The sequence below is a fragment of the Talpa occidentalis genome, unplaced genomic scaffold (genome assembly GCF_014898055.3).
Source record: "Talpa occidentalis isolate TD23 unplaced genomic scaffold, MPIMG_talOcc4v2.1, whole genome shotgun sequence".
NCBI classification, from domain to species: Eukaryota; Metazoa; Chordata; class Mammalia; order Eulipotyphla; family Talpidae; genus Talpa; species Talpa occidentalis.
The window spans coordinates 107,814,440-107,838,520 of NW_026555331.1; the positions used below are offsets into that span (position 1 = coordinate 107,814,440).

At 39.0% G+C, this 24,081-nt stretch overlaps 1 protein-coding gene across 8 annotated transcripts in view; it reads right to left on the bottom strand.

The window, feature by feature from the left end:
- Positions 1-24,081, bottom strand: part of PDE1C (phosphodiesterase 1C) — a 417,006-nt gene that overhangs the window by 34,788 nt on the left and 358,137 nt on the right. For 7 of the 8 annotated variants that reach the window (XM_054692457.1, XM_037509953.2, XM_037509936.2 and 4 more), the window contains 2 exons: positions 22,451-22,681; positions 15,868-15,945 (listed from right to left, as the gene is read on the bottom strand). In XM_054692457.1, the coding sequence (XP_054548432.1) occupies positions 15,868-15,945; positions 22,451-22,681 (309 nt within the window). The remainder of the gene's footprint in view (positions 1-15,867; positions 15,946-22,450; positions 22,682-24,081) is intronic. The other variant, XM_054692455.1, reaches the window with a different exon arrangement.

Sequence of the window (24,081 nt, forward strand, 5' to 3'; positions counted from 1 at the left end):
AAAGAAAAGTGTCAATGCTGCCTTTCCCCCCCCTTCTCCACCCTCCAGATCTGAGGAGAAGAAAATCTGAAGGTTAAAAAAAGGGGGGGGGTTGGTGATCAATTAAACATTTTGATACCAGTCATTGCTGTCTCCTTTGTAACAAGATTCATTCTATTCATAAAGGGAAAAACCTCAGTGGCGAAACTGAAGCATTGGTTATATTTGAAACCTTGGTGATTCCTTCAAACTGATTATGAAACATTTATTAATACACCTTATTTTGTGTATTAATTGTGCCTCAGGGGTAAGTGGGATTGGAAGAAATCAGATTCATCTAGTCCATCCCAAGCATTTCATACCAAAAACAGTGTCCCTCTCTCAGAATTTTTGCCCCACCCTTCAGAAGCTTCTCAAAGAGATTTAGAATAAGATGTATCCCAAGCAAAATAATCATGCAGCTGGGTAAATCACCTGAATCCTCTACTGGACCCAGACCGAGGTGGTGGCGAAGAAAACAAAAACAGAAATAGGATGAACTTAACAAAAATACACATCAGATTTTCTTTTCACCTGGAATAACCTCAGCATAACCATGTAACCTCAATGGGTTTCAACAGAATTTTTAAAAAGCAAACACACAAACAAAACCCACTATGCTATTGTTTCCCATAACCACTAGCTTGTTCTGTAAGTCATGTGTCTTATAGTTAGAGAGAGTTTCCTCCTCTGTGGGGTTCCCCAGGGACAGCAGTCCAGCGGTCATCTACAACAAGTGAGGAGTCATTAGAGGACAAAAACATTTCCTGTTCGACTCTAAAGACAAAGATCTTCTCCTAAATAAGTCTTAGTTGAAATTAGGCAACATACCATCTGAGAGACAGGAGAGCCCTTTCTGATCTATTGCAATTACTGTCACCTGTCTACTCTCCTGGGGCCATAAGAATCAGTCTCCTGCTGTTCCTCTTTCTTTGTCTTGGTTTTGAATATGTTTTCCCACCATTAGTACCTTCACCTATTTGGCAGCGATAACAGAAAATAGAAAAACTTCTAACCAATCAATTCACACTAATACTAGAAGAAGGACTGTTGAGGGAAGTTGCCAGTTGCCTCACAGGAATTTGTCAATGAAGGAAAGATGTGAAACAGAGGCTGAAATCAAGGATTAGATGTTTTCCATTGATTCAGATTGTCTATGTGCAATCTGGTTTGCACAGGAGTTGCAAGATAGGCCCCCACTTACTGCTCAGACTCTGCCATTATCAGCCTGGGATTATATGTAGTGAGAGTCTTTTTAGATGTTCATCACAGTACTAAGCACCAAGAAAGATGTCCCCAGTTTTGCTATGATGACATAGTTTGGATGTGATTTTTTAAATGAAACAATTATATTGGAAGCTAGGGATGTATAGTTGGGGGTAGCTGACAAGGATAGCTGCAGTGAACCTCCATTAGTCAACAGACAGTGGTGCATATCTTGTTTCATAAAGTCTGGGTTTGCAGTTGCCTGCCGTCTGGACAGCTTGGTTTGAGAAGGAGGGGTCCATTCAGGATCTTAATGGAGCCCAAAGGCTCCTAATGGGAGATCTTCCTCCCATTCTAGTCATTGCTTATTAGTAATGGTAGCATGTACCCTCTGGCTATGGATCTCCTATAGCCTTTGGTCAAGGGAGGTATGTAGAGTTGGTCAAGGGGCGGAGGAAGGGATAAACAAAGGAAGCTCATGTGTTTATGCTGCATCTGTGTTCACAGTCATTAATAACCAAGAGCAAAAAAAGAACAAGGATGCATGTTCTGAAGTTGATTGTGACCTTAGTGAACTCAGGTTTCCCAAACACATGCTTGCTCTAATGTAACTTCTGTTTATGATCTCTTAGGGTTCTCACCCTAAGGTAACCAATATTATAGCTTATCTGCAGGAGGATGATTTTCACTAGTCTGTAGAATCCTTGAGGGCAGGGAAAACATCATTTATTGTTGTAATTCTTTTTGAGGCATGCTTTATTTATTGTTTGCTATACATGCACTGGTACAGTTGCTCAGCGGGCGGCAGGAGAGGTCTGCGCGCCATGTGGGACAGCAATGAAGAGGCCGCGCGCAGCTCGGCTGCAACTTTTTGCATGTACTACAATGCCTGGTACATGGCATATGCTCAATGGATTGCTATTTTAATGAAAGGAAATGAACTGAATAAGCAGAATGTAAAGGGGACAGATAAAGGGATAAGCATGAGTAAGAAGTTTCTCTCCACATTTTTCCTAATCTTGATTTTCACAGTGTGAAAAAAAATTAAAGATAATAAAATACATTGCTTTTATATCTTATTCAATAGCAACATATGATATGTCAAAAATTATATTCCCAATCAACAATGAAAAGGCAGACAACGTGATTAAAACATGGGCAGAGGATCTAAATAGACATTTCTTCAAAAAAGTCATACATAAGTCAACAAGTACATGAAAAAGATGTTTATCTTCAGTAATCATTAGAGAAATTCAAATCAAATCCACAACAAGATATCATCTCACAGCTGTGAGAATGGCTATTATCAAAAAGACAAGAAACAACAAGTGTTGGCAAGGATGTAGAGAACACTATGGTAATAGGCTAAATTGGGACAACCTATATGGAAACATTATGGAGATTATTAAAAAAATTAAGAACGGAATTAACTTATGATCTAGAAATTCCACTTCTGGCTATTTATATGAAGAATTCAAAAAAATTTTAAAATATATTCACCCCTATGTTACCAGTGGTATTACTTACAGTAGCCCACATATTTACATATAAAGGCAACCAAAATAACTATCAATACATGAATGAACAAAGAAGACTAATGTATAAATACACACACACACACATATACACATAGTGGAATATTACTCAGTCATAAAAAGGAATGAAAACTTGCCATTTACGATAACATGGGTAGGAAATATATTAAGCGAAGTCAGTCAGATGGGGAAAGACAAATACTGTATGATTTCACTCATGTAGAATATAAGGAAACAGAAAAGGGAACAAAAGAAAACAAAAACAAATCCTTATTACAGAGAACAGAATGGTGCTTAGAGAGCAAAGAGATTGAGGAGTGAATTAAATGGTGGTAGTGGTGAAGGTGGTGGTAGACAGAAACAAAAACAGACTTTTGGTGGTGATGATGATGTAGTCTATAGAGATGTCAAATTATAAAGAGGCACACCTGAAACCTATATAGTATTATAAATCAATGTTATCTCAATAAATATTTACTTAAAAAAATGTATATTCCTTTTGAAGTAGAACTTCTGTAGATGGCTTTTTTGGGACAAATCTCCCACAGAAGGAGACCTGCTATCCAGGCATTTCTCTAGATCTGCTGCTCTCCTCACTCCATACTTCTCTGAATTCCAAAGTTGACTTCGTTATGTTTCAGTTTTGTATTTGTTTTCAGTGTAAACTAAAATCAATTAAGCCTATTAAGCTAAGGTTTGGTAAGACTATAAAGTATATGAAAAGGAGGACCTAAAGATAAAATATGAGAGGCCACTTTTTATTTAACTGAGACCTATGACTATTTTCAATAAAACTGCTTTCAATTACATTGGTTGTAAAGCTATGTGGGCTTTGGACGTCACAAAATGTAGTTAAACTCATCTATCTTTTTAAGAGTGATTGAAGAAATACAATGGAGAGTATCTTCACCCAACTTCCAACAAGTCCTGAAAATATCTAAAATAAGTGTTATCTCCTTCACCTTTGTTCTTTTTGGTTTTGTTTTGTTTTTTGCTTTTTTTTTTTTTAATTTATACAAGCACTGGGTATAGTCAGAAGCGCGGGAGGGTGAAAGAATTCACCAGACCCAGAACAAGGAACAGAATGGGCAGACTGACGAAGTACACTGCTGAGGGGAGCAGTGGGCGGCAGGAGAGGTCTGCGCGCCATGTGGGACTCTCACTGGCGGCCAGGGATCAAACCGGTGCTGCAGCTTCGTAGCCTGGTGGTCAACTGCTGCGCCACCGGGGGAGGCCCTCTCTTCACCTTTGACCAAAGACTTTCTTGATCTCAGAGAAGAAAAGCCCCAGTGCCCTCAAATCCTGATGGGATTTATTCACGGGAGTGAATAGCAAAGACTGTTCCAGCAACTTCAATTAGAGAATTAGATGGAGATGTAAAATACTATGGCCTTGTTTATTTCACCCTTCCCACACCATCCTGAAGGTAAATGTAGATGCTGCATAAAACCACTTGACTTAAGGATAATTGTTTTAAGAAAAGGCTCTTGACATTTAAAGAAGAATCTTGAGGTTAACATGATGACTCTGAAAATGTGTTAATCAGTCATAATGTTTATTCCAAAATCATCACAAGTCAGGCATCTATGAGATGGGCCTCAGAAGAATCTTGCACTGGACTTTAAAAAACAACTGTAAACACTTTCTTTATAATTTTTCTTGGGTTTTAGTTTATTTGTTCATTTTTTTTAAAGCATGAGTCAACTATCACCCAAGTTCAAAGAAGTAAGATGACTTGGCTGAGGGCAGCCATGGGCTCCAAAATCAGATTTTCCAGTCAGAAAATCTACGATTGCTACCTCCCTATGAGTCACTTTCTACAAAAACAATAAGGTGATACAGTAAGCAACAGAAACAACTGTAAAAAGCTAAATAGAAAAACAAAACATGGTGAAGAATAAATGTGGTGAAACCAAACCCAATTTTAAATGTCTAGTAGAATTTCTGAAGTGCTTATATAAATGGATCAGGTTTTTTTTTTTTTTAATAATGAAGAAATACTAAAAACAAGCAAATATTATTTTAGCGATAACTCTTGCGATTTATCCAGGCATAGATTCCACTGTCATAGGTCAAAAGTGCACAACAGTTATTTTAAATGGCTACCACCAAGTACCCAAAAGCACGTGTGTATGGTCTTCTACTTGCCCCAAATGATAGTGGATATGGTCACAACAGGATTATTCTAAATTCATTTCACTGCATATAATACCAATGCTAGAGCCCTGTACAGATGGATGGAAGGATGGGTGGGTGGATGGGCGGACAGACGGTGAGAGAGATATGAAGAGAGTGAGTACATCTGTGGGAATATAACTTCCAAAACTTGGCCAATTTGATCACCTCCTAAAAATGTACCCACTTGATCAAACAGAGTAAGAACAGCACAGAGATGGAAAAGCTCAGGTGTAGCTCATGCACTTTCTTTATCTTTGCTTTTTTTTTTTTTTAAGATTTATTTATACAAGCACTGGGTACAGTCAGAAGCACGGGAGGGTGAGAGGATTCACCAGAGCCAGAGCGGGGAGCAGAGCAGGCAGAAGGACCGAAGCACACTGCTGAGGGGAGCAGCGGGAGGCAGGAGAGGTCTCCCCTGGCTGGGGATTGAACCTGTACTGCAGAGGCTGCAGGCAGCTTCGCAACCCAGTGCTCAACCGCTGTGCCACCGGGGAGGCCCTCTTCTTTATCTTTGCTTTTGATCCACGACACTGGTGCTATCACTGAGAACAATGATGTCATATTTTTATTTTCTAACCTTGCTGTCTTCTCTCTTTGTATAGCATGGTTTTTCTTTCAAAACTTAAATATGTAAGTAATTGTCTCTGCTCTTTCATCCCGCACTGCCCAAGGACTTTTACTGCTATTACTTTCTGTATCAAGAACCTACTTCTTTAACACCTAAGAAAACAATTAAAACATTTAACTCTCTATGCACATCAGGGCTGAACCACTCTTAACTCGTAAGTAAAAGTGAGGTATTGGCAGCCCTACCACTCCTCTGGTGCTAAGCAAGAACCCAGCCAGGTTCACATAGGTGCAGGAAGGGTAGACTTGTCAGCACATAAGAGGTTTGTTATTTCTGAAGTCAACAAGAAGCCAGAGGCTTCATCATGAAATTAAGGAAGTCCTCTAGGGAAAGCTAAGTGATGCTGGGATTTTTAAACCCAAAACATTTTTACTGCTCTTCATGATTTTCTCTTTACTAGTTCAGGAAAAGTAACACAACACGCAAAATGAATGAAAGAAAAAGCAAACACTTCTAATATTTTCACTATGGTTTCAGGGTATAACATAAAAATAGCATGTACTGTAAAGGACTAACATGTATGAAATACAGATGATGTCACTTGGAGATCTGAGTGTCCCTCAGTGGAGAACACTGAAGGGACCAGGAAAAAGACTAATTATAATAAAGTAAAAATCAAAATCAACAAGGAACTATAAACCAGAGACACACTATGGGGAGGCTGGGGAGAGGAGGGATTAGGGTCAAAACAAGGGGGGTGGGAATGGTATGGGGAATATAACCAAGATGAAAATGCATACATTGTGCAAAAATGAAAAATGATGTAAAAATTATATAAAATAAAATAAAATAAAGAATAAATACAAAGAGGAGGCATTGATGCATGTTTGATATTACTTTTTTAACAGCTCTCCTAGCAAGTGAGTGCCTAGAAAAGAAATGGCATCAACAACATAGAAAGTGCTAGCTCCTGGCTTTCACATATATTTATCAAAGGCAGGTGTTACTTTAAAGAATTTTTACAATGTTAATGATGTTTCTTTTGACTTTTTGCCAATGCCTTGCATAGAATCTCACAAAATAAGATTTTTCTGAGGGGAAAACAGATAAATATTTATTTCTGAATACTAAAAAGTTATCTTTTATCCTAAACATTAGTATTAAAAGAAAAATCACATTTTCAACTAAAGTTCCAAATTTTGAATCCTTTCTGTCAAACTGATTTCCTTTAAAAATATGATGGTACATTAAGAATATAACAAAATGTCTAGGAGATATAGCAAAAACATGAAAGATTTACTACCAATAATTGGAAGGGAAAAGTTGTTTAAATGATTAATTTTGTCATTAACAAATAATGCATAATATACTTCTTTTTTTTTTTTTAAATAGAGGCATGTTTCATTTATTTGTTTGTTTTTTTTTTGTTTATACATGCACTGGGTACAGTCAGAAGCGCCGGAGGGTGAGAGAATTCACCAGAGCCAGAGGGGGGAGCAGAGCAGGCAGAAGGACCGAAGTACACTGCTGAGGGGAGCAGCGGGCGGCAGGAGAGGTCTGCGCGCCATGTGGAACCCTCCTCTGGTGGCCGGGGAGCAGCCTGGGAATTGAACCGGCGCCGCAGAGGCCGCGGGCTGCCTCGCAACCCAGCGCTCAACCGCTGCGCCACTGGGGAGGCCCTGCATAATATACTTCTACTTGACATTTCCTCTGTGTACTTATTTGGTAAGAGTCTAGAATCTAAATGGCTATGTACTAAGCATGAACTGACTATAGGCATTTTCTTTAATAGAACACATTTAACTTTTCTGAACCCACAAATTTTGCATCATTATATATTCACACATATATACAAAATATGCACATACTATATGTACACATATATACATGTATGCACATACATATATGTGTGTACATAAATACACAAACACACACACAATTGCTGTTGTTACTTTGATCCTACAGATGTGAATTTCAGTAACACAAGAATCTACTGGAGGATAATGGTAGTGGGATGTCATCTTTCTCCTTTATAGTCACCATGAGGATATCTATTATACTCCCTCCTTTAAAGACACAAAGACAGCCACTGAAAATAAAACTACATAAAAATGCACTGGTTTAAAATCAATGTTTGTAATCAAAAGCTAATTATTCTGATTCACTGTGACTCATCAATATTAGACCCACATATAAATAATAGGTTTTGCACTTCCAAGAGTAGAAGTCCATCGCAAGAAGGAACAAGCAGATTTTTAAGTTTACCCTATTTGACCACTTACCACCCACGTATCATGAATCAGCTAATAGTTTTACCCCAAATCCATCCAAAAAATAATTCTGTTAGGGCCTCCCTGGTGGTGCAGCAGGTTGAGCACAGCGCTGTGAGGCTGTCCGCAGCCTCTGCAGCGTGGGTTCAATTCCCGGCCGGCCAGGGAGATTTCCACATGGCGTGGCAGACCTCTCCTGTCACGCCCGCTGCTCCTCTCAGCAGTGCTTTCAGTCTGTCTACCTGTTCTGCTCTCCACTCTGTCTCTGGTGAATCCTCTCACCCTGCCACGCCTCTGGCCTGTACCCCAACTCTTGTATAAATGAAAAATAAATCTAAAAAAAATAATTCTGTTAGGGTTCATCATTGCTGAACTGACAATAATTTATTGTTTGGTTAACCTACCACACAGCTGCTAAAATTAGCTAGAAAATGACACTAAAGTATATCAAAGTGCTCAAGCAACAAAATCTTTTAGATTCTATATAGTGAGGTTCTATCCAAATGTGTGAAAATAAAAGGCATCTAAATATTATATTGCCAATTTTTCATTCATTTAATGTTGTTGTTTTCCTTGACAGGGATTTGGAATAGACACCTAGTTTATCATACTACTTGAGGAAATAAACATGCAAAATGTGTTGAAAAATAAATATTTCATGCCTCTTCTTATGAAACCACATAACTTCTTGTTCCATGTGTACATATACAAATGTATATATGCACACACACACATACATACATACATATATATATACACATGTTAAGGAAATGGGTCACAAGAGTTTTCATGGGCAAATGATTAAGGCAAACGGGATATTAATCAGAGCATGTATTGTTCTGATAGCTAATCTAAATTGGGAAACAGGGCACTACAGATATTTGGTACAGGGATACACTCATGGGAAAAATCTCACAAAGATACTGGATTCTCATGTTCAGGGTAATATCTTTGTTAAAAAAGCAAGCCTACTTTTTGCCAATACTTAGAAGGGTACAGAGAGAAATCTTTCCAGTAATAAGAAATAGTGTTATTCTTTGAGAAGGAAACAAGTAAAATCCTTTCTCAAAGGAGAGGACTGACAATTGCACAAACTACCTCGAGGCAGAGATTGTTGATTTCAGTGGCATGATCAATGGTGAGGTGGACCACAATCATTCATTGCTAAAAACAGTTAAGCCCTGATGTTTTGCAGGCCAATTTTTTTTAAAAGATTCACCTATTTATGCATATAAGAACTGGGGTACAGGCCAGAGGTGCGGGAGGTGAGAGGATTCACCAGAGACAGAGCTGGGAACAGAACAGGCGGATTGACTGAAACACACTGCTGAGGGGAGCAGCGGGTGAGACAAGAGAGGTCCGCTACACCATGTGGGTAGCTCCCTGGCCAATGATCGAACTCATGCTGCAGTGGCTGTGGACAGCCTCATAGGTTGTGTCTTAACCCCTTGCGCCACCAGGGAGGCCCCGTGCAGGCCAATTTTTTTAAAGGAAATTTGAAGGGATTCAAGGTTATTAGAGTGACACTGCGTTGGGTGTGAGAGAAAAGGACAGGTAACAGATAATGTTGCCAGAGCTGTTCACCATCCTTGACTTATTCTACCTTCCATTAGTCATGATCTGGCATACATTCAGCAGTGTATAGCACTTAGGAAAATCTGGTGAGCTAAAGTAGCAAAAAATTGAGAAAAAAAAAATGTTTGAGAACATCTGTCTTGAAAACCAACATGTTTCCTTAAAAGTCTGAAAAAAGAGAGGTGCCATGGAGGAGTATCTCTTGCATTGTCAGGATATAGCATACACAAGATGATGTCTATTCACTCTTCAATGTATGAGATAACAATTGAGGTCATAATTCATCAACTAACTCCTCTGACAGTTTCAGCTTGTCAAGTAACTTTCTTATATGATTTGACTTCCCAAGAGGAAAAAAAAAATTGACTGGCCAGTTGACATGAGCACTCCCTGGGGAATATATGGGAGATATATTTCATATTATATATCAATGAATAAGCAATGAGAATCACACATTGGTCACAATCATTGATTTTAGTGTCAACAAGTCTTCTGAAGCATAATCAGCTCCTTATTTGCTGCCAATGTGGAATTCCTTTATCTGTCAATGTATAGAGACCTACTTTCCACTCAGTACATTTCTCTTTATATCATCACACAACATATGCTTATAGATGAAGGAATTGCTTGTTTCTCAGACAAAACAATATAGAAGAAAAAGATGAGCCACACAGTGAATTTCATTCCAAAAATCCTATGTTAAGAATTCTTAAGAATCCATAACCTCTTCTATTACTATTAATATTATACATTGTCTTAGGGTAACTTATGTAACATAAATTGGCATGAAAGTTTGAACTAAGATGTCCATTGTCCTCTAAGAATTGTGAACCCATTAGAATTCTGACTAAATCACATTGATAACTGCTTAGAAGTAAATCAATCTTTCATAAACTGGCAAAAAAAAAAAGTAATAAGTGAAAATCAAATGTGCTGTAAAGTCCCATATCTCAGGTCTAAAGGGACTAATTCAAACATGATTGTGCTCACGTGTGCTGAAGATGAGCATATGTGTTAAAGTATCTCTCTGGCTCTGTATGGACAAATGCAGAGCCAACATCAGCTACAAGTGATCACAAGCAGCCCTGTAGGAAGAAATGGCAAAGACTGGAACCATGAGGTACTAAAAAGAGCATCAACCTTAAGTTAAGGTTTTGCTGGGTTTGGTGGGAGTCCTTTATTTTGGCTATAAAGACAGTTTAATGTTACTGTCCTGAGTAGGATGGAGGAAAATATTTGGAAGAAAATATGAGGTGAGTATGATTCCCTAACATGAAAATACTAGGATACAGGTGTCTCTGCCTCTACAAAAACTGATGATGTCAGCAAAGGCATCCATATAAATAAAGGCAAATGTGTTAGTACATTAGTTTATTCTCAAATCTCTAGACACCAACTTGAGTCAGAACAAAGTTTGTTCTAAACACATAGATGCGTCTCAGTTCTCCCTGTAACCTACTCTTTGACTGTCTGCTCTTCAAATCTGCAGAGCAGAACATACTTCCAGGCCTGGACAGTGCCCTTCTGTCTCTCACTACTGATTCCATGACAGAGCAAGTCATCATGCTCTACCCTTTAAGCAACTAAAAAAATTTTCAACTTCAGCTGAAAAATAAAAACATTAAGTATAACTTAAGTGGAAAGGCTTAGACTATATTTTTCTACTGGTTTATTAATACCTTTGTAAATCTATTCTAATAGAACAAAAGATATCTAAAGCCCAAAGTCATCCACTGAATTTATTTATTCCATTCCAAACTAACTTGGTAGAGGTCAGCTAAAAAGAAAACAAACAAGAAGTATTTCTTTATTCAGGAATTCTTGTGAGCCCCAGGGCTTGCTGATTGTTAGTTAATTCCTCAATTCAGGGAGTCCATCTGTCAGTCTGGGTTTCCCCCTCTCTGCCTGAAAACCCCCTGAAGGCAGTAAACTGTAGCAGTAGAGGTCTCACTTTTTTTTTTTCTGTCTCTCACTGTTGTTCATTTTTTGATGATCAGTATCTTGAAAACCATATATATATATATTCGTAAAAAAATTTCAGGTAGAAGGGACAATCTAATTCTTCTAACTCCACTTCGACAGAAGCAAATTTCCATAGATTGTCTTCTGTACACTCTTCCCTCTGTTTACAACTGAATTTTAAATTTCATGGACCAACATCTGTAAGTATTCCAACTCTCAGAACAGTCCATGAAGGAGAAGTTTCTGCTGATCTCCCTCCTGGGGACTGGGCAAGTAACCCTTTAGGGTCTAATTATAAAAACCTTTGAGAGATGCGTACACAGAAAAATTACAGTAAATCTTTTGAGTGACTATCACCTAATGTACTCAAGTAAAGTTAAGACAAGTCCATGTTTCTGGGCAACTAGAAAAGTTTATGGCATGTCCTCCTTCAAGAGGCTGTGCTGTTACAACATGACTGGAAACACACTGGCAATCACTCATCCATGGGGTGCTCCCACTCGCCTTCCAGCAACAGTGTAAAAGTTTAGGCACTGAGAGAATCTTGACTTAGATGCCGAGATCTTTTTTGTTAGTACATTTCTCCCTGAGACTAAGTAGTGTATTTCAAAGAACACCATTCTTCGAAGTCAGTTAGAAAATTAGTGCTGCAGGGTACTAAAGAGTACCCTAGTAGCCTGACAGAGATAATGTACAATTGCATTGTGTTCATTATACCAGGAGGTAATTTGCCCTTTCAGCCCTCATTCCTCCCCACTGTGCATGCCTCAGCTCACTGGAGTTTAGGAATAACTAACTGTGGTTCAGTTTCCATTGAGTTACTTTCTGAATGTATACAGCACTGGCACTTCATCCACAATGGGTGTGATCCTTCTGTGCACTGAATTGTACCTGGATACTCCCTCTGAAAAATTAGACAGCGCTGGTCACCATTAGTGCTCAGGGGTTGGATTAGGAGTAGAGGCATTAAAAATGGTTAAGTTGACTTCCCTTGGTCATCCAATGTAATTGGATCTACTAATAGAAATGTTCAAAATATATCTGCTGGTTTCTCCATAGCTTTGAAAAATCAACATATGTACATATCTACACATATTGGAATTAAAATTTTCTAAAGTAGAGATCTTTGATAACCAAAGGGTAAGGGGCTGGTGAGACTAATTGATTTCTTTCCCACTTCATGCCACCAAGAATTAGCTTTAGTTCTGGTAAAAATTTGGGGCTAAGATAGCAGAAGTAACTTTAGCTCAATGATCTAAGGGCTGATGATACCAAACGAATGATAAAAACTATTGTCATATAATCTGTCAAAGTCATTTATGCCAATGCTTGGGTACAAACTTGCAAGCATAGGTACACAACAGGCACCATCTGAAATAGTGAAAGATTGGAGTTAATGGGGAAAAGGTTGTTAGAAGATGTCTCCTCTTTATTCACTACAGTCTATGCATTCACTTTATTCACTACAGACTTGCCCTAGAGTACCAAGATTCCTGTTCATCAAACAATCAAGCTTTATATTTACACATATGATAAAATATAATATCTATTTTATCACTCCTCCTCACAAAGAAATGTGTAATTATTTTAAGCATTTGGGGGCAATTTAGTTAAAAGGGGCAAAATAAAAGGGGCAGGATGAAGGTAATAAAATCTAATCCACAATGGCCACATGACAACATTATAACAGATATTTATAGCACAATACAGATATACAACAAGATTCAAAACCTCATGTTAAAGATTTGGAACTTGACTTATTTTGGACTTTTACGTTGAAGAAATTCAGATGCGGCCAGTTGGTGGATGCAAGATGGGTCAGGTGTCCAGGTGCTAGGTTTATAGCTAACACCATTCTCTACTGTATATTTATTGTCTGACTTGTGCTACCTTGATTGGGTTCTAATGATACAAGGCAGAGAACCTGTAGTATCTGAATAAGCCTTGCCCATACCAGAATCTGGCTGAGAGACTGTCATTTCTTTTTTTTTTTTTTTAATATTTATTTATTTATTTATACAAGCACTGGGTACAGTCAGAAGTGCAGGAGGGTAAGAGAATTCACCAGAGCCAGAGTGGAGAGCAGAACAGGCAGACTGACGAAGTACACTGCTGAGGGGAGCAGCGGGCAGCAGGAGAGGTCTGCGTGCCATGTGGGACCCTCACCTGGAAACAAACCGTTGCTGGAGAGGCTGCAGGCAGCTTCACAGCCCAGCGCTCAACTGCTGCGCCACTGGGGAGGCCCAGAGAGACTGTCATTTCTAAATCTATTTTATCTCCTGTGATTCATATCTTAGTCACAATCACTCAAGGAGAGTGTATTTATTACCTAAGTGGTTTCCATTTGTATAAACAATTTGGTGAAAAATTGCAGCTGTGTATTCCTCAAAAATTATGTGATAAGATACATGGAGTGAATTATTTGAATGACCTTAAAAGTGAAGATTTGAGAACTGATTTCAAACATGTGAGTATAGGAAATTAATCACAATGGCTTTGAGATGAAAGCTAAAGGAAGTGTTTCTTTTGTAACAGATGTGGGAAGGCTGTGTTCATATTTCTTCTTACCCCTCAACCTGTTTACCCAGCATTTGTTCTTCAGTGGGATTATAAACAAACAAAACACAGAAAAGCCTAGTATCTTGCGTGATGTCTCTGGGGAGGAATGATTCAATGAGGGTGTGGGACTCTATCAAAAGCCATTCCTTAGAAGCTTCCATTTTTAGTTTAATGTCATATACGTGTATGAGGAAATAGCTAGAAATGAGTCCTTATTATAACTGAAACTGGAGATTTATATAAAAGGTAAAAGTTGTTTTTCAGAGTATACAAAGTTTGGGGGGTAGTAATAATTTGAACTGTCAGGTTTTAGAAAGAGTGAAATGGTTCTTAATGAAAAATAACAGCAGTGCTCATGAAGCATGTTACAATGTAAGTTCATTCTAACTGGTTTGAGGTTGTCACCCAAGTTTGCCTTTAAGAATTACTCTTGCTGGGACTACATCAAATTAAAGAGCTTCTGCACAGCAAAAGAGACAATAACAAAAACAAAGAGAAACCCCACCAACTGGGAGAACATTTTTGCACCCAACACTAATGATAAAGGACTGATCACAAAAATCTGCAAAGAGCTGATGAGACTCAACAACAACAAAGAAAATAATCCAGTCAAAAAATGGGCAGAAGAGCTAAAAAGAAACTTCTCTGAAGAGGAAATGCAAATGGCCAACAGACATATGAAAAAATGTTCAACATCACTTGCAATCAGGGAAATGCAAATCAAAACTACCATGAGATACCATCTTACACCAGTGAGAATGGCACATATTAAAAAAACTAGCAACAACAAATGTTGGCAAGGTTGTGGAGAAAAAGGAATTCTCCTGCACTGTTGGTGGGAGTGCAAACTGGTCCAACCACTATGGAGAGCTGTGTGGAGATTTCTGGACCTACTAACATAGAGCTTCCATATGATCCAGCAATTCCACTCCTAGGTATTTACACAAAGGACACAGAAACATCAATTCCAAAGAGGACCTGCACCCCTATGTTTATAGCAGCACTATTTACAATAGCTAAGCTTTGGAAACAGCCCAAATGCCCAAAAATAGATGACTGGATCAAGAAGATGTGGTACATATACACCATGGAATATTACTCAGCATTCAAAAAAGATAAACACATGCAATTTGCAGCAACATGGATGGCACTGGAAGGGATCATGCTCAGCGAAATAAGCCAAAAAGAAAAAGAAAAATATCGGATGGTCTCACTCATAGCAGGAATCTAGAAAACTTAAATAAGAGACCAGGAAAATGAATAACTAAAAGAAAGTGAAAATCAAAATCAACAAAAAACTATGAACCAGAGACACTTTTTGGGGGTGGGGGGCGGGAGGGGAGGGATTGGGGTCAGAAGGGGGGGGTTGCAATTGTATGGGGAATATAAAAATAAAATTTATTATTTAAAAAAAAAGAAAGATAATGGAAGTACACCTTTCACAAGTGCTTGAAATAAAGCAGGTATTACAGCAAAAAAAAAAAAAAAAAAGAATTACTCTTGCTGACCAAACTACATTCCACAGCTATGGATGCTATCTATGTGGGCTTCACAGCACAATGGTAACACTACAGAGATTTCTGTTTCTGCCAAAAGTAGTAACTATATTAAAAGGAAAACAAAATGGACACCATGGAACATTTCCCATTTACATTGCATAATTCATGATCAAAGACCCATATTTCATCCTATTACAATAAGTCCAGAGGCAACATTTTATAAAGTTTAAAAGGAAAAATGGCAGTGAGAAAAGAGAGAGCATAGAATACAATTGTGATAGAAAAGGTATGATGGGGGCGGGGAAGAGATACAACAGTAATTTGTAAAGTATTGAATAAAGGGATAATAATGTTCTTTAAAAATAGTGAAGTGTTTTTACAGGGTATAATATGAGAACATATTAACAACCACTATTTCAATTTTAGGTGCAATTTTAACCAGCTTGCATTAAATTACACATTTTATGGAAAAAAAGTAGTGGGAATTATGCTCTTACCATCTGTTTTCTTTGAATCATTTCCGACATTGGATTGATCCTTCTTGTCAGTCTTATTTTTACCATCTTTCAAGTCACCTGAAAGTGATAAACATGACAAACAGTAGATGTATATAGCTAAGGGGGAGGTTATAAATAACTTTAAACCTGTCAAACCCAAAAAGATTAAAAGTATAGCATAATTGTAGTAATGAGGAGGTATTTGTCTGAGTGTAAATATTTTTTATAACCACATATTAGGTCCTGGAAATTGGATTATGGTCCATAAATTAAGATGGAAAGTTCTTGTTAAACAGGGTTGTAATTAAGTCAATGGTATTTTTCCTCCAAGAAGGACTGTTGGGCTGTGGAGTGAGGGGAAATATGAGTCCAATATAAGTTAAATCAATTAATGCCTTTGTACTTCAGTTTCCTTATGTGCAACATGGGGATAACAACTACTTCATGGACAAAATGTCAAGACAAATGCATTTAAGGTATAGAGGGTGATATCTGACACATCTTTAAGCATAGTTGTTATTAAACAGCTATAAATGGTTTTCTAATTAATGAGCTTGTTGAAAGATAATTTATAAAAGTCAAAATATGTCTTTGCATACACATATAGAGTAGATATGCCAAAAATTTAACTCACTTATGAAGAAACAGTGAGATAGTAAGGATGTTTCCAAGAGCACTCAAGGAACTGGGGATTTACAGGCAATTTATAAATATGTTAAAATAGGATTGCCAGATTAGAGAACAAACTGGTAATGTCCTTCAGAACATTTGGGGTAACTCCTCTATGGGTCAAAAATCTACAAGTGAACATACAAACTCAGAAGATCTGGACTTGAATCAAATAGTAAATGAAAAAGTTAAATTCGGCACATACTCCTAAAGCAGGGGCCAGCAAATTGTGGTTCGTGGGCCAATATGTAATTATAGTTTTTACTCGAAGCCAGAAATATTCATTCCTTTGGAGTCTATGGCTGTTTCTATGCGGCAGTGACAGAGATGAATAGTTGCAACAGAGATGAATAAAATCCAGGAATAAATATTATATGACCCTTTACAAAAAGAAAAAAAAAGTTTGCTGACTGCTGCCTAAAATAATTAAATAATCTTTGGGTAGTTCTGTTCAACAATATGTGGGTATGGAACACATATCATGAAAGGACATGACATCCCTTCCTCAAGTCTTATTCTCAGCTTTTGGATATTTTTCCTACCAGCCTTACTAACAACAGCTTTCTTTTTAGCCTGCATAAAACCAAGAATATATTACTACTAAAATAGCAGTACTTAGTGAAGCAAAAAGGCTCTAGTAATAATTGTAACCAGGAAAGAGTGAGCAGAATCCAATATGGGAAGGGGTACATTTATCTTCTGTGCTTTCTTTGTGCCAGGAAATGTGTAAATGCTTTGCATACATCATTTCATTAAATTCTTATAAAAACCCCAATATGGAGGTACTATTATTTAAAACAGAACACTTCATCAAAGATTACCGTACTAAATGTTCAATTTGCTAAATAACAAACTCACTAAATGATTGAGGATGTTTTCCAAGTTTGAGTTTTTCCTAGACCTCCTGCACGAACTCAGTCACACACCGGTAAGTCCAGCCATGGGGACCACAATGAATGGCTCACCCGCCTGCATGTCACACACCTCCTGGCCCACCTCTGCACCTGCAGGTCGCTCTGGCAGCAAAATTATGCATATTGGCTGTCGTCGATCTGGTTTAAACCATTCATCTGACAGCTTCTGAACAAATGGCTAATTGCTCTTTCTACAAAGTGATTTTACTTGAACTGACTAGTGGAAAATTGATGTGAAACTCACATTATCATCTCCATTTTATGTCTATGGGACCTAAGTCACAGATAAGGTGATTTAACACAATGTACACAGATGGGTTTGATTTTGGAGGCCAAGTTCTCAGCTATTATAATTTTCAGCTTCCTGATGAAGCTCAAGTTTTAGGCTTTAGGCTTCCACTTTCTGTTGCCATTGCTAATATCTCATAGATTGTTAAGGAAACAGTTATCTAGAATAATTCAAGACCATTTTGTGCTGATATATAGTCTACAAAGTACTTCTAAGAGAATGTGATATGTGCTAAGCTATGTTCTGAGTCAATAAACCTTCCAAGTTTCCTCTTATTCTTAATTCTAAAATGGGATGAACTGGCTCCTGGGATTGAGGGGAAGGAGAGTGGACTCTGATTGTGAAAACAGGAGGGCTTGAAGCGAAGGAACTGGTTATCGCCCTCTTCTACCACCAATGGCCAAACGGGACTGACTTTTACCCATTTTATTTTTTTTAAAGATTATTTATGCATACAAGAACTGGGGTACAGGCCAGAGGTGCGGGGGGTGAGGTGGGATGAGAGGATTCACCAGAGATGGAGTGGGGAGCAGAAGAGGCAGACTGACTGAAATACACTGCTGAGGGGAGCAGCGGGCGAGTCAGGAGAGGTCTGCTGCACCATGTGGGTAGCTCCCTGGCCGGGGATTGAACTCATGCTGCATTGGTTGCAGATAGCTTCATAGGTTGCATCTTAACCCCTTGAGCCACCAGGGAGGCCCAACTTTTACCCATTTTAAAGATACCAGAGATGAACTGGAGGATCTTGAGCACTGTAATAAAATTAATTCCTTGAAGAAAAATGATCTTTCTTTCCTAAATGAGCCTTCTTCACACCCTTAAGGCACAATACTCTAGGCTTCAACATGCCCTGGACTGGAGCTTTACGCAGAGGCAGCAAGACCAGGAGGTCTTCCAGAAGGTCAGTAGGAGCAGTTGGATTTGCCAACCAGTCACACAAGGCAACCTGCCTTCTCTTCAGTCAATGTTGAGAAGGCTGAAAGGGGAAGTGGCTTGATGCAGACCAAAGTTTGGAGGCTCTCATAACTGTTGATAGGGGACCGAACTGCTGTAAGCCCAACTAACCAACGTCCTTGTGCTCCAAACAGCAAATATCTGAGGTGGTCACAGAGGAGTGTGCTGGAAAAGTGACACATGTTTGTTTGATGATGTTCCTTGAACAGATCCATTAGGTCATTTCCCATGGGTCGTATATGCAGTAATGGTCAATTGTGAGCTGTTATTCAATAAACAGAAGGAAACAAAGAGCCTTTCTGTGTAGTTATAAATCATTTTAATTAGGCTGCTGTAATACAGTCCTGACCACTGTTAGCTTTTCTTATTATTGTGCTAAATTGATTTCTTTTCCCACCTCTCATTTAATACTTAATTTTTAAGGGAAATGGTAGACTGCTGCTAATGTTGGGAAATAAAAGTTGTGACATCAACGCGATCCAGCTGAAGACCCAGGCTCCTGCTTTAAATCCTTCACTTACTCCCTGTAGTTGTCCTCAAAATAAATTATTGTCACCTCTGCCCTCCCCAGGTTTTTGTTTAGACTTCTCTTACAGAATTTATAACCTTTGTGATGGGCTCATTGGTTTTTCTAGTTTTTTTTTTTTTTACTTTTTTTTTTAAAGCTTTATTTATTTATTTATACAAGCACTGGGTACAGTCAGAAGTGCGGGAGGGTGAGAGAATTCACCAAAGCCAGAGAGGGGAACAGAACAGGCAGACCAACGAAGTACACTGTTGAGGGGAACAGCGGGCGGCAGGAGAGGTCTGCGTGCCATGTGGGACCTCGCCCAGCGGCCAGGGATTGAACTGGCGCTGCAGAGGCTGCGGGCAGCTTCCCAACCCAGCGCTCAACCGCTGCGCCACCTGGGAGGCCCGGTTTTTCTAGTTTTATGTGGCACACAAACCAAGAGTGTTTTTTTTTTTTAATATTATTAAATGGTTGGGGGGCGGGGAAGAGGAGAATTTCATGATGTGAAAATTATATAGAATTAAAATTTCAATTTCCGTAAGTAAAGTTTTATTGGAACACAGTCATGCCCATTTGTTTATGTGTTAATTCTGCAAACCCAGCAGTGCTGAGTAGTACAAACAGAGATTATATGGCTTGCAAAGTGTAAAATACTCTATTGTTCTTTCCAGAAAGTGTGCCCACCCGGGAATAAGTGAATATAAGCTTCTTGTGAGCAGCTGCTGAGACTCAATATTTTGGGGACTCCCCACTGTCCTCGATGGTGCCCAAAAGGGTCAGTAGATGGAGAATTTGGATTAATTTAGATCTGAATCTGACTTGAAATCGCTCCTTTTTTTTTTAAGTGGCTGTCAGACCTTAAAAAAGTGACTTAACCTCTTTGAGTTAGTTTCCTCGTGTGAAACAGAAAAGGTGCATCCACATGTCAGAGTTGTTAGGTTCTTAAAATGATTTAACACTCAATAAATGCAAGTGATACTATGATGACTCTTTTTGTTGAGGGAAAGAAATTTTTAACCCACTCTTCTAAAAGGAAAAAAGCAGGGAAGAAACATGCCTTGTCTCTTTCACTAGCCCTTATATACCCCACCTTTGAGAAGGAGAGATTCATCTGGAAGGAGGAGTTGAGCATGCAGAACTCAGTCCAGACCCCCATATCTCCAGCTCTCAGCCCCCGCTGAGGTGTTTTTCACAAGACACACACCTTTTCTGTCACTCCAGAGCAGCTGGGGTGCTGGGGTGGGGCAAGAGCAAGCTCTGAGCCTGTCTGCTATGACAGTATCTGGTTGGTGATGCTCAGTTCAGGGAACATCATTACTTTTGTGTAATATACTGTCTTCTGGTTCTATTTTTATTTATGCTGATTGTAAAAATGATTGAAGTATGTTGTGTAAGCACATTTACATAGCTCTCCTTCCCTCGGCCTATGTAGCATAACAGCTAAGACACAGTTCTGAGCAGGTCACTTGGCCCAACAGGCAGGTAAGGGTGAATTTGTAAAGAGAGAACTTAAAACAGCATCAGGCATATAGTCAGTAATCGCTGATTGTTTTACTGTCACTGTTTTGCTATTATTATTGGAAGCTCACCAGTGGCCCGTGCTGTGAGCACGTACATTCTACATGAGGATTAAGTAGAAGGTTACGTAACCTGACCAAGATCACTGAGAAGTGAGAAACGGTTGTGTCTTGAATCCTGGTCTAACTTGAAGCAAGGTCAAGCTACCTTGCCACAAGCTGGCACTGGAACACTCCAGAGACTCTGAACTTCCTGTTATTCCTTAAAACAGGTAACCAATGTCACACCTGTGAGTGCTAGCTCATTTACTCTCCCGGTAATAAGTCACTGTCTCACAGCGGAGCAGCAAACTATAGCATTTAAAACCCAGCTCTTCATTATACACACACATGCACACCAACACTCACTCTCTCTCTCTCTCTCTCTCTCTCTCTCTCTCTCACTCAATGGAATACTATTCAGCTATAAAAAAGAAATTTTGTCATTTGTGATAGCGTGAATGGCACTGGAAGAGATCATACTAAGTGAACTAAGTCAAAATGAGAAAGATAAATAATGGGTGATTACACTCACATGGACTATAAAAAAACAAAACAAAGGAACAGACAAAATTAAACCAAAACAAACGCTAGAAATTTGACTGTAGAATTTAGGCTATCATAAAAGGAAGGAAGAGGTTTGGATTAAAAGGGAAAGAGGTTCCAATGGAATGTGGAGGACTGTGGCTACTTACATGGTGGGTGTGGTATGAAAATATACACTGAATAGTTGTGTACCCATATTCCCACAATAATACACAGTATTGTTTAAGCCACCATTACCTCAATAAAAAATAATGCAATTAAAAAATAAAACAGAGCCCAGCTCAGATATCACCTCCTCTTGAAGCCCTCCTTGACATTTACTCCACTCCACAACCCCCACACCCAGCAAAGCTGTCTCTGCCTTTGCACGCGGCCTTTGGGCATCTCTTCTGCCATGGCACTACTGTTACTTGTTCACAAGTGACTAGAATTACTTGTGACAATATCTATACATCCTGCGAGATCATGGACTCCTGTAGCCTTTCACTTTCTAAAGCACACTGCTTGGCAAGTAGTTCCTAATCAACAAATATTTTGTGCATTAAATACAAGAAACCGTCAACTATACGCACACTATGGTGAGCAGCTCTTCTTGGTTTGCCTGAGTCTTTTCTGGATTAAAAACTGAATTCCTCGCATCCCAGGAAATCCCCTCAGTCTCAGGCAAACTGGGGCAGCTGGTCACCCTAAATTAGTATACAGCTACTCACCTACAGATAAACAGGTACACACTACAGGAGCTGAGCTGGGGCAGACCTGAGACAGGGCCTGCTAGGATGCTATACACAGAAATATGGCTCTTCCATCACCCATCTGGGCAGCAAGCACTCAGGAATGTGCTGGGTTGTTAACAGTAACTTCCCCAGTGGGCAGGAGACACTGCTCAGAGTCCCCAAAACAGCTGGGAAGGGCCCAAAAGGTATAAATATCCTCAGACAGCTTCTGGCTGCTTCTGATGGGATCCTGATGGGATCCTGATGGGATCCACAGCCCAGTGTGGCAGGATCCACAGCAGCTGGGTGACCAGGGAAGCCAGCGCTGCTGCTCCGGGAGCTGCCTCATAGGCACAGCTGTTTGTCAGTTTCCATTCATCACGTCATTAACACCCTGAAAAGAGCTTTTCACCAGCACAATTTCTACTCACCATTCTGTTGCTTTTCTCCTGACGACTTCTCAGCTTTGGAATTCTTCCCACGAGGGTTGTGGTTTTTGTTGGTGCGCGTTCCATTGACTTGGTTCTTAGCTTCCTCAGACGTCTTTTTCTCAGCATTGCCAGATGCTCCTTCTTCAGCCTGGCCTTTGGCTTCCATTTCCTTCTGCTTCTCCTCTGCAGCCAAGCGAGCCTTTTCCTCTGCTTCCTTCTTGGCTTTCTCCTCTGTTTCCATGGCAAGTCATAAACGGCATAGAAAAGATAAAAAGAGATCCCTATTAGAAGAGTTGACTCTGACAAAAACAATTATTGGCCCTGGGAATTATTACACTAAAATGATATAAGATGACTACTGAGTGTTTGGGCTTATTTTTGGTTAATATATATCAGACTGGCATGTGTATTCAGAGACCTAATAAAATTGATTCTTGGTGATGCCATTTCTGAAAACAGTGGGTTAGAAGAGAAAGCAGGAAGAAAATAAAATTAAGGATAATAATAATGAACAAACCAAACTGTCACTAGCATTATTGTGACAATGTCTGTAATAAATTAATTAATAAATTCTCGAGTGTATCCCCTATGTCAGGTGTTAAGCTAAGTGTTTTTTAAGGATTATCCCCTTTCATTCTCAAAACAATTTTATGTTGTAGCTACTACTACCATAATCTTATTTCACAAAAGTGGAATCGAGGCTCAGAACCAAGTTTCTCACATGGCCCAGGAAAAATTGGAGTTTCATGTTGAAATTCTAATGCTTGGAACTGGGAGTTTAAACATAAACAATTGACTACAAGACAAATAGGGAAAACCACCACCACTCGAATAATGCCTTTTCAGGCCACTGTGAATTTATAAGTAGGAAGAGGATAAATAAAACAGTCTTCAAACTGTCTACAAAGAGAGGTAATCTTTAGTTTGGCCACTGGCTCTTGTCTGTGACTTCCCCTCTACTGAGAAGATATCAGTCTTATTTCCAATTTGGTTGACTAATAAAGGGTATGGTTCTGGGCTTAATCAAAAACATAGCATAGCTGCATACATTAAGTATTTATAAAAAGATTGGTTCATTCATTCAATTAATGTTTACTGATCAACTATAGTGTCAAGCACAGTTTTAGGCACTGGGAATAGAGCCGCAAGCAGGATGACATATAGAGTGCAGAAGACCACGGTAAGATCACTAAGTTAATTTCAAATGTTGAAAACTGCTTTACAAGCAGGAGAACAGAATAATATGATGGAACACCATCAATATACGGGAGTGGGGAGCCATTACAGAAGGAGGTAAAGAAAGTGACACTTGATCAAGTCCTGAATGACAAGGAGTTAGCCTTGTGGGAAACAGTGTTCCAGATGGAGGAAATTTTAGAAAATATAAAGGCCATGAGGAAAGTATGAGCTTTGTATGGCCAAGGGACATTGGTTATGGTTATGGCAGTATGGTTAAAGCAAAGTTGTTAGCAAGTGGCAAGGACAGATGATGTGATCAAATGACTAAGGACAAACAAGGCTAAGGCAATGCAGGGCCTGAAGGCATGATCAGGCAATAAAGGGGTGCTGGGCTGTAGGAATTCCATAATATACATGGAAGGCACCTCACAAACCAATTTTTTCTGAGACTC